Source organism: Saccopteryx leptura, chromosome 1 (assembly GCF_036850995.1).
Source record: "Saccopteryx leptura isolate mSacLep1 chromosome 1, mSacLep1_pri_phased_curated, whole genome shotgun sequence".
In the NCBI taxonomy this organism is placed as follows: domain Eukaryota; kingdom Metazoa; phylum Chordata; class Mammalia; order Chiroptera; family Emballonuridae; genus Saccopteryx; species Saccopteryx leptura.
The window spans coordinates 280,697,179-280,708,253 of NC_089503.1; the positions used below are offsets into that span (position 1 = coordinate 280,697,179).

At 37.9% G+C, this 11,075-nt stretch overlaps 1 protein-coding gene across 1 annotated transcript; it reads right to left on the minus strand.

The window, feature by feature from the left end:
* Positions 1-6,569: 6,569 nt before the first annotated feature.
* On the minus strand, positions 6,570-7,469 carry LOC136389320 (F-actin-capping protein subunit alpha-3-like). Its single transcript, XM_066361123.1, has one exon. It carries the CDS (start codon positions 7,467-7,469, stop codon positions 6,570-6,572), a length of 900 nt encoding a protein of 299 aa, XP_066217220.1.
* Positions 7,470-11,075: the final 3,606 nt, after the last annotated feature.

Genomic DNA, 11,075 nt, shown 5'->3' on the forward strand with positions numbered 1-11,075 from the left:
ACAAAATCAAAAATAACAATATACCATGACCTCCTAGGTCAAAATAATCACCACCCATCAAGCTCTTTTCCTCCTTTGATTCTCACTGTAACAAATGTTCATGGAGAGAGATGGATATAAATCCAAATTCCAGTCTCTCCTTTCCTCTATCCTAAGGGCAACTTATTAACCCCTTTGACTATAGTTTCCCTCATCTACAAAATGAGGAAAATAGTACTATCTTGTAGGGTTGTTGTGATAATTAAGTGAGATAATGCTTGTAATATGCTCAGCATTGTGCCTATCATACAGTAAGTATATTTAATTATCTCCCCAAACACCGTGCTAACATATACCTCCACAGGCATGTTACCAAATTTATTTCTAATTAACCCATTTTAAATATTCTTTCTACATATTTTAAGGAACTCCAGCGATAGCACAATTCAGTGTGATAAACATACAACAATTTGCTCTTGAAAAAGAATTATAATTAAATGACTATCTCCCCAAATGGCTGTGGGTACTAATGGCAGGAAAGGGATCAATCACCACAATGAATCCAATGCCCTTCACACTGTAGACATTGAATAGCTATATATATTAAATGTGGAATGAATAAAAAACAAAAGCTCACAATCAGTTAGTGCCTTACAAGTACTTAGTACTTCAATCAACTTAATTAGTACTTAGTAGTCTAAATGGATTATTTCTAATTGTCACAATTACACTGAAAAGTAGGCATGGTCAGAAATCGATTTGGTGTACCATGGCAACAGAGATGCATCCTAAAAATAGAGCTTGGTGAAAAAATATTAAAAACTAGAAAAGCTATAGAACACATTAACATTCATTTAAATTAACTACACATATAGCCTGACCAGGTGGTGGTGCAGTGGATAGAGTGTCCATCTGGGACATTGAGGACCCAGGTTCAAAACCCTATGGTCTCTGGTTTAATCATGGGGTTGTCTGTGTGAGTGCAGGATCATAGACATATCCCATGGTCGTTGGCTTGAAGCCCAAAGTCACTTGCTTGAGCCCAAGATCACTGGCTTATGCAAGGCGTCACTGGCTCAGCTGGAGTCCCTCGGTCAAAGACATGTGTGAGAAAGCAATCAATGAACAACTGAAGTCCCACAACTACAAGTTGATGCTTCTTATCTCTTTTCCTTCCTGTCTGTCTGTCTGTCTTTCTCTCTCTCTCTCTCTCTCCCTTTTAAGAAAAAAAAAACAAATATAAATTGTCAAAGTTCATTGAATCATACACTTCAATGTTAGTAATTTCTCTATATGTAAATTTTAACTAAAAAACTGCAAACAAATATTGAAATCTAATTAATGATACGCATGCTGAAGTGTTTATAAGTAAAGAGCACTGATGTCTGCAAGCTACTTTGAAATGTACCTATCAATAGAAATTAAGATGGATGGTGAATGATTAGAGTGACAGAAAATTGATGAATATGCATAAAAAACAGCAAAATGTTATTTGTAAAATCTAGATGGTGTTCATTGTATAGTCTCCCAACTTTTTTGTATTTTGAAATATTTTTCACAATAAATATAATTGGGGAAAAAAACACATGCAAATCCATGGCGCAGTGGATAGAGCGTCGGACTGGGATGCGGAGGACCCAGGTTCGAGACCCAGAGGTCGCCAGCTTGAGCACAGGCTCATCTGGTTTGAGCAAAGCTCACCAGCTTGGACCCAAGGTTGCTGGCTCAAACAAGGGGTTAATCAGTCTGCTGAGGGCCCACGGTCAAGGCACATATGAGAAAGAAATCGATGAACAACTAAGGTGTCTAAACGAAAAACTGGTGATTGATGCTGATGCTTCTCATCTCTCTCCGTTCCTGTCTGTCTGTCCCTATCTATTCCTCTCGCTGACTCTCTCTCTGTCTCTGGGAAAGAAAACAAAAAACAAAAAAAAAAAAAACAAAAAAAAAAACCCATGGCTATTTCTAAGCATACAGAGAGAGGCAAGATATATATTGAACACATTCAATCAGTGTCTGGCACACAGACTTATTACCAGAATGGGTGTTCATGGATGAGAGGAGAAAAATGGGAATGGAACATGGAGGTAAATGAAAAACAGAAAAGAAAAGCCAAAGTTATTATATGGTTAGTTTCTATTTTACAGGAATAAGAGATGAGTTTCAAAAATGTTAAGAGCTTCTACTGAATTATATATAAAATTTCTTAAACTTACACCCCATCTCAAAGAGAGCAATTATCTAAAGAAAACTGTCACCAATTTTATCTCTTCTTCTCTTGTATTTTCCTTCTCAAATCTGTTCAGATAATAACACTTATTTAATGTACTCTTTCTAATAATTAGCATTTCTACCTATATGTAAGAAAAAAAAGCATTGTTCTTTACACAACACAGTTAATATTTCTTACCAAAATATGACTAACATTTCTTACCTTTACACAAAGTTTTTACTGAGTCTTCTGTTTAAATATATATGGACATAAATATGAACATGAACATGAATAAATATCCTATAAATGAGGTTAGAAATTATCTCTGAGCTCACTTTCATTCTCCACAAAATTTTAATTTCCTCCATGTTCTCCCTGATACCTTCTTTCATGTTGGTATCATTATGGCCATCATTAAAACCACTCCTGCCTGACCTGTGGTGGCGCAGTGGATAAAGCGTCAACCTGGAAATGCTGAGGTCATCAGTTTGAAACCCTGGGCTTGCCTGGTCAAGGCACATATGGGAGTTGATGCTTCCAGCTCCTCCCCCCCTTCTCTCTCTCTCCCTCTCTTCTCTAAAATTAATAAATAGAAATTAAAAAATTAAAAAAAAAAAAAACCACTCCTGAGAGAAAGTTTTAGATCCTCACAATAGTTGTTAGAGTCTCATCCATAGGGACTTTGCCTCTGTGTTGCATGTTAAAGTACCCTATAACTGTGTAATATTAATACCTTTAACCTTCTCAAGTTACTCCATTATATCAATTCTCCCTTTAGGAAGAAGCATGCTCAAAGGCTATAATTCATAATATGTGCATGTTTGATTTGAATGAATCACAAAAACATGTGACTAGATTTCATATATTTCTGGATGAACATAGTCTGTTACTGCTATTTTTTTCATTCTTTAGAACAGTAATTTCCAATGTGGGTTGAATATACTCCCAAGAATAAGCTAAACAGATCCACTGTATTGTTTTAAGGTTTGCCTCTTAAAAAATTTGATATTCAGTACTTGTGAGCTAGACACTCTCTTTTACTATTGATGAGATTATAACTTGTTAAATTTTTCTGGAGAGCAATTTGTAATATGTATTAAGAGCATTAACATGTTCATAGCTTTTCAATATGCAATTTTAGGGAATTTCTCTTAAGTGAAACAATCCATAATGTGGGCACAGCTTTATGCACAGCGATGCTCACTATAGCATAATTAATAACAGAAATAAAATGCTAAAATATTAAATTATGTGTGAATGATAGTAGGCTTACTATGGTTCATGAACAGTATGAATATTTTGTAAATAATTAAAATTACATTCTCAAAGAGTTTTAATAACATGGAATAATATTTATGATATAGGAAGTTATGGTTAAAAATCAGGATACAGGCCCTGGCCGGTTGGCTCAGTGGTAGATCATTGGCCTGGCGTGCAGGAGTCCCAGGTTCAATTACCGGCCAGGGCACACAGGAGAGGCGCCCATCTGCTTCTCCACCACTTCCCCCTCCTTCCTCTCTGTCTCTCTCTTCCCCTCCTGCAGCCAAGGCTCCACTGGAGCAAAGATGGCCCGGGCGCTGAGGATGGCTCTATGGCCTCTGCCTCAGGTGCTAGAATGGCTCTGGTTGCAACAGAGTGTCGCCCCAGATGTGCAGAGCATCGCCCCCTGGTGGGCATGCCAGGTGGATCCTGGTTGGGCGCATGCAGGAGTCTGTCTGACTGCCTCCCTGTTTCCAGCTTCGGAAAAATGCAAAAAAAACAAAAAATCAGGATACAACTTATTTTATAAGTTGTATGTCCTTAATATTTAAAACGGGTAGTCAACCTTTTTATACCTACTGCCTACTTTTGTATCTCTGTTAGTAGTAAAATTTCTAACTGCCCACCAGTTCCACAGTAATGGTAATTTATAAAGTAGGGAAATAACTTTATAAAATTTAGAAAGAGTTACAGCAAGTTAAAGCATATAATAATAATTAGTTACCAAGTACTTTATGTCAAATTTTCGCTGTTTGGCAGAATATATCTTTATAAAACAACTTACTATAGTTAAATCTATCTTTTTATTTATACTTTGGTTGCTCCACTACTGCCCACCATGAAAGCTGGAACGCCCACTAGTGGGTGGTAGGGACCAGGTTGACTACCACTGATTTAAAACAATTCCATAAAATTAGATAGAAAAGGTCAAAATGCTTTAAGGATTTTCTACAATTTGTACATGAGATTTTTATATCCAGCAATGCCAATAAATATTATTTTTAAAACACTGTGTTAGAGTAGGAACTAAGTGCCTCTGATTATTTCATAAACAATTGAGTCCTATTCTGTAATGATCTGGGAAATCAATACTTACATATATAACCATAATACCAATTCAGAAATTTGCTGAAGAATTTGTCAGATGGGTATATTTTAATGCAATGATATTTTTTGTTGTTGTTGTTGCTGCCTCTCTTTAGAAAGTATTTTCTTAACTTTTTAACATGATTGATAAAGGACTATCCTTGGTCTTTTGCACTGTGAGTCCAGTGGAAGAGCAGAAATGACTTTATTGGGCAACAGTCTTATAGGGAATTACTTTAATTAAGTAAATAGAGAGCAGAGATGTGTTACTTTAAGAGGAGGGCATTATTTCTTAAAATGTGGTTTTGGTACCCCCTTGCTTAAAATGTAGACTTCCTGACCTACTAAGTCAGAATCTGAGGATGGGTACTGGAAATCTTTTTTTAAAGATACACACCATTTAGGGAAAAGAGGTTTGAGATTTAGAAATTCTTGCATAGTATCTTCTCTGCTCCAACATTTATTAAGTAGAATTAGACATTTTTCTCAACTGCATGAATCCAAAATACTTTGTTTCCTGGATTAGTCAGAATTGGGGAACAGGGTGCATCTACTGCAATCTTATTAGAAAGGTTTAGATTTAGAATTCTTTGAGAGCAGACACCAGTGGTCAGTAACATTGCTGGGAATGGTGATAGGGTGACCGTGTAGGTAATTCGTCTTGGCTAGAAAAGAGCCGTCCACCAGTTTCAGTTCCTTTAGGCATGTCCTTTGGGTGGAATGCTTGCCTAAATCATTGTAGAGTTTACAACTCTTGATGAAACAGGCCTCCATGAAGAACTATAATACCCAAGAGATTAAGAGTGCAAATACTAGAGTCAGATACACCTGTCACTTGCTGTGTACCTGGAAAAATTAAACAACTTAAAATCTTAAATTCTTCTTATGTAAAATTGGATTACTACTACTACCAGACTAATGATGAAAAATTGTGTGCAAATCATGCAGCACAAGGGCTGCCGTAAAGTAAGTACTTAGAAATGCTTATAGTGATGACTTCATAAGAGCTCGACTATATAAACTTGGGAGGTCAGTCTTTACCAGTTGATTTTCAAAGACTTTGTTAATTACCAGAAAAGTCTAGTGATTTGAGTAATCCTAAATTCTGTGTGTGTGTGTGTGTGTGTATGTATGTTTGGGAGTGTTGGTAGTAAACCCAAGTTTACTAATAATCCTTCATCTGAGCTAGATTTTTGACACCTGTTGGTTTCATGGAACATCTAACCTTAATGTCACTTATTGAAATTCACTCTTTTGGGGTTGGTGTAGGATTAAATTGAATAATGTGAAGTATCATTTACAGAGCAACTTTCATTTTTGCATACCTTTTCCAGTTTCAAGGAATAGTCAGCAATCATTCTTACACACACACACACACACACACACACACACATACACACACACACACATGCCTTAATCCTAATCACTTCTATAATACTTCTGGGTGCCACCTTCTTTAAAGCTACTTTAGGTTCTAATAAATGTCTCTGGCTTTATGATGAAAGGCATTTATATAACCCTTTTTTTGCCTTATTGGTAAATATTTCCTGAATAAACTTACTTGTTACATTTTTCCCTAATTTAAACTTGGATTTGCCAAGTTACAGGTTTCTCTAGTGTCTTCTCAAACTTAGGAAAACAACCACCCCTGTAAATCAGGTCAAGACAATTACCAGGAGCACTTGACCAGGTGGTGGCACAGTGGATAGAGCATTGGACTGGGATGCAGAGGACCCAGGTTCAAAACCCTGAGGTTACCACCTTGAGCACAGGCTCATCTGGTTTGAGCAAGGCTCACCAGCTTGAGCCCAAGGTTGTTAGCTTGAGCAAGGGGTCACTCGCTCTGCTGTAGCGCCCCCCCCCCGTCAACGCACATACAAGAAAGCAGTCAATGAACAACTAAGGTGCAGCAAAAAAGAAATGATGCTTTTCATCTCTCTCCCTTCCTGTCTATCTGTCCCTCTCTCTGTCTCTCTCTGTCTCTGTCACCAAAAAAAAAAGAAAAGAAAAGACAATTACCAGGAGCAATCATTTATATGATCCAGTTGCATAACACACTTCTTGAATAAATGACATATCCTAATTTAGGATACATCACCAGATTCAGGTCAGAGAGTATCCTCTGCCAGTCAATAAAAGTGCGGGTCACTGGGAGATCTCTTCGGAGAATTTTTCTCAGGGCTTCATCTGATAACTCCTGTAATTCTTCACAGACTGCAGCTTGAAATTTATTTTCTTGCTCTTCCACAAGCCTTGCAAAACTTAGAGCCAGTTGAGCTTGGTTAACTATTTCCAAGCTTTCTTTCAGGTCCTTGGAGATTTCAACATGAAGGTTGACACTCTTGAAGTAGTGAGCCTGCACAAAAATTCTTCCTGTTACTTGGGTTAGAAATGGATTTACTTGGAAAATCCATTTAGATTTCCAAAGGCCATTCCAGCAATTTCCTGTTTCATAGCAGTGACCTTCAATGCAAGCTATCAAGAAATCCTTATTTTTCACAGTTTTTCTCAGCACATTGCAGTTTCCTGTTGGATAGTGATCATTCACATAGATTTTTAAGGCACGGAAAACCACATTTCTCAGGTATTCTGTTTCATTCCGAATGACACCATGACTTTGGATATCTTTTAACTGGTTTTGAAGCAGGTCAAATTTGAAAGAAAGTTTGCTGTGATAGTCAAAAAATCGGAAGTCACCCACTATATTGTGGTGAGACAAGAGGACTGGATTTCCATCGATGCAGAGTGGTACATAATATTTTTGGCAGTGTTGATGGCCTGCACACTCACCTTGATGCTGCATGAGCTTTTCATCATGGATAAGCAGACAGAGATCATCAAATACATTTACAAATTCCCCTGGAGGAGCTTGTATCAACAGTCTGCGGATTGCTCTTTCCTTCTCTTTCTTACTCAGAATAGTAAGTGACATGTTTGGTTGCAGCAGAAGCAAAGCTTCTGAGATAAAGAGTGTTCAAAGGATGAGAACACATGCCATGTATCACCTTTCCCATCAAGGTGTTTAACATTCAAGCTGAAGTCTAACCATGTAAACAGGTGGTCTGGCAAGCTCTGAGTCTCCTGATGAACTCATAAAGAACAAAATGGGGAACTTTTGATGATATCACAGTGGTTGCTCAGACCAAAAAAAAAAAAATGACAGTCACCTGGCAACCAGTCATTTACTTAATATTTTGAAAATGTTAAGAACTTAGCATCCGAGCAGCTTTCTACAAAAGTGGTGTGTCTCTGTGTACCTTATATATATTGTCAGGGGTCTAGAGAAGCAGCCCACTGTTGCTAGAGAGTGTTCTGCAGCACTTTACACCTTCTGGGACCACTTTGGCACTGACTGATATGCAGGCTATCAGAATAGCTGTCTTAAACCTAGTAGAAGCACAGTCTGCCAAAAGGTTTGAGGGCTATAAACAAGATAGCAAAGTTAAAATGAGATTTGATGGCAGTTCATGAAAATAAATGCCAGACAGCAGGAGATGCAGCATTTAGAAACTCTCAGTGATGGGATGCAGCAGATTCGTACCAGTTCAGCAGAACCAATTACAATGTACCTAATTTTTTGTTGAGTTTGGCAAACTGGTTGTTAAAATGGCTCTTGTAATCACAGTTCTCTCTATGGTGGGTGCCTGGGCAGCTGCCCAATGGGGACATCACAAATTTACATTCCTTACTCTTTTTTAATGTTCATCTGTGCAACAACATATTCTAAGCACCTATTGTTAAGCCTAATTCGGAGGTACCCAAAACATGATAGACATGAACAAGGTCCGTGGATTACACATAAAAGCTTTATTGTCTAGCTTGGCCAAGCGGCAGCTACTCTGACAGAATTCTGAAGGAGAGCGCGCTGGCCCTTTGTTCTACTTAGTTTTTATAGTTTTGTAAGTGGGAAGTACAGAAGCAAAAATTGTAATTAGGAGCCCCTTATCACTATTGGTTATAGTCATATGTCCTTTAACATGATAGGACCACGTTCAATTTGCAAGCCATACATTATTTTGGAGAAAACAAAATTTACAAGTCAACACAATGGTAGAAAGATGTCTCTTTGCATATTAAAAGGCATTCTTATATTATCTAGTGTTCATCTGCTATCTCTCTGTCCAGAGTCACACGTGTTAACCACACGCATTTACATAGCAGAGGTAGTTTCAGTGGGGACAAATGCCTGCAAATGGCTCATTGCTATGAGAAAAAGTTTATTTTGGCTTTTCTCTCCCTGTACCTGGCTAGCCATTCACCCTTTTCCCCACAGGTGTGGTGGAATGTCTGGGGATCCATGATTTCTTCCCTTTTGCATTTACAATACAATGCCAAGGGCCATCCTGGTTATGCCAATTACACAGTACAGAGACTATTCTCACAATTTCTCTGCACACCTTAACCCAAATCAACAAAATGTTTCTCAAGCCTCCCAAAATATTAATATTAATTCTGTAGCTTTTGGTACTTTACAACACCTGCAGGTGAAGTGGCTCAGTGGCTCCTCACCTATAGTAATGTTCATTCTGTCCATGGGTGAAAAAACTGCAAGTGAGGATGCCAATCAAGAAGCAATATGGAAATATCTTAAATGACAGTTTTATTGTTTTTTGTCAGGTATTATTTAATATTTTTCCATTTATATTTTAAAACTCATAACATAATCTAGTTTTGTGTACCTCTTTTAATGTTCTTATTTAAGTATTAAATGCATGAAATAATAAACTACTTTTCAGTATATCATTTTTTTATACTTAAAATGGTCATTAGGACAGAAAACTGGTTGTTAAATTATTTGAATCTCACCATTGTTAATCATAAATTAGTACAGTATGTATTTATCAAAAAAAGTTTAGCCTGACCTGTGGTGGCACAGTGGATAAAGCATTGACCTGGAACGCTGAGATCACCGGTTCAGTTCAGAACCCTGGGTTTGCCCAGTCAGGGCACATACACGGAGCAACGAGTAGATGCTTCCCACTTCTCCCCTCCCCCTGCCCTTGCCTTTCTCTCTCTTTCTCTCTCTCTCTTTCTCTCTCTCTCTCTCTCCTTTCTCTAAAATCAATCAATATTTTTTTTTTAAGTTTAGAAGCTACTATTTTGAAGTCATAAGCTTTTCTGTTTCCTGATTCATAAAATGTAGTTATCATAATAGCCAAACTACAAGGTCAAAAGTACATCAAACATAGTAAAGAACTTTCCACTCATTGGGCAGTATCTATTTACAATCAGAGTCATGATGTTTTTATTATAACAGTGGCCAGTATTTTCTATTGAGAATCTTTCATGAGAATAGTGAAGATTAATTAGATTTTCCAACACACAAGTCAAAAAATGCTCATAAAACTCTGGCATATGATACTTTGCATTTTAGGGGTTTTTTTTTGTTGTTGTTGTTGATGTTTTGGGTTTTTTATTTGGGAGAGGGAAAAGGAACACTCCTTTTGGAGTGAAGCAGAATCTCTTGACTAAAAGGTGCTAGGTCACATATGTAAAAAGTTACACCTTGAGCCCTCATATTCTCAATCCCAAATCCTTTATTATTCTAATTTATGCTAAGCACCATCTTTCTGGGTATTTGAAAACTGCATTTTAGTACTGGGGCAATGTGGCAGAGAGTTAATGTAGTTTAATGGGAAAAAAAAACCTAAAAGTCTTCAGGAGGTTCCATTTGCTTCCACCACTTACTGGATAAGTGGCCTTGGAAAAGTATTTTCATCTCTCCGAACCCCAATATTTTCATCCTGTACAGAGGACATAGTAATCTTACCATATCTACCCCAAAGGGTTATCAAGATGCAAACACACCCTAGCCAGTTGGCTCAGTGATAGAGCCTCAGCCCAGTGTGTGGATGTCGTGAGTTCAGTTCCTGATCAGGACACACAGGAGAAGTGCTCATCTGCTTCTCCACCCTCCCCTCTCCTTTCTGTCTTTCCCTCTCTCTCTTCCTCTCCCACAGCCATGGCTTGATTAGCTCAAGCACATCGGCCCAGGACACTAAGGATGGTTCATGGAGCCTCTGCCTCAGGTGCTAAAAATAGCTCAGTTGCAAGCATGACCCCAAAAGGGCAGAGCATCGACCCCAGATAGGGGCTGCTAGGTGGATTCTGGTCGGGGCGCATGCAGGAGTCTGTCTCTCTATCTTCCCTCCTCTCACTTGGAAAAGAAGGAAGAAAAAAAAAAATATATATATATATACACACACACACATACATACACATATATATACACACATACATATATATACACATACATACACATATCTACATATATACTTACATGATATATATAGGTAAAGAGGCAAACACATAAAGTATATCAATATGCCTTATGAACTGTAAAGAACTTACAGTGGTTAGGCACACACTTTTGTTTTCATGCATTCACAAGAGGACAGACCTGGAGTGGGGTACAGTCCTGGATAGGTCCTGTCTGTGTAGTGGAAGGCACAGATCCTCCACTCATTTTGACACCATCTAATGTGAAAAGCAGAAGCTGCAGCTTTGTTAGCCACAGCTGCAGAACAGTGAATCCCTG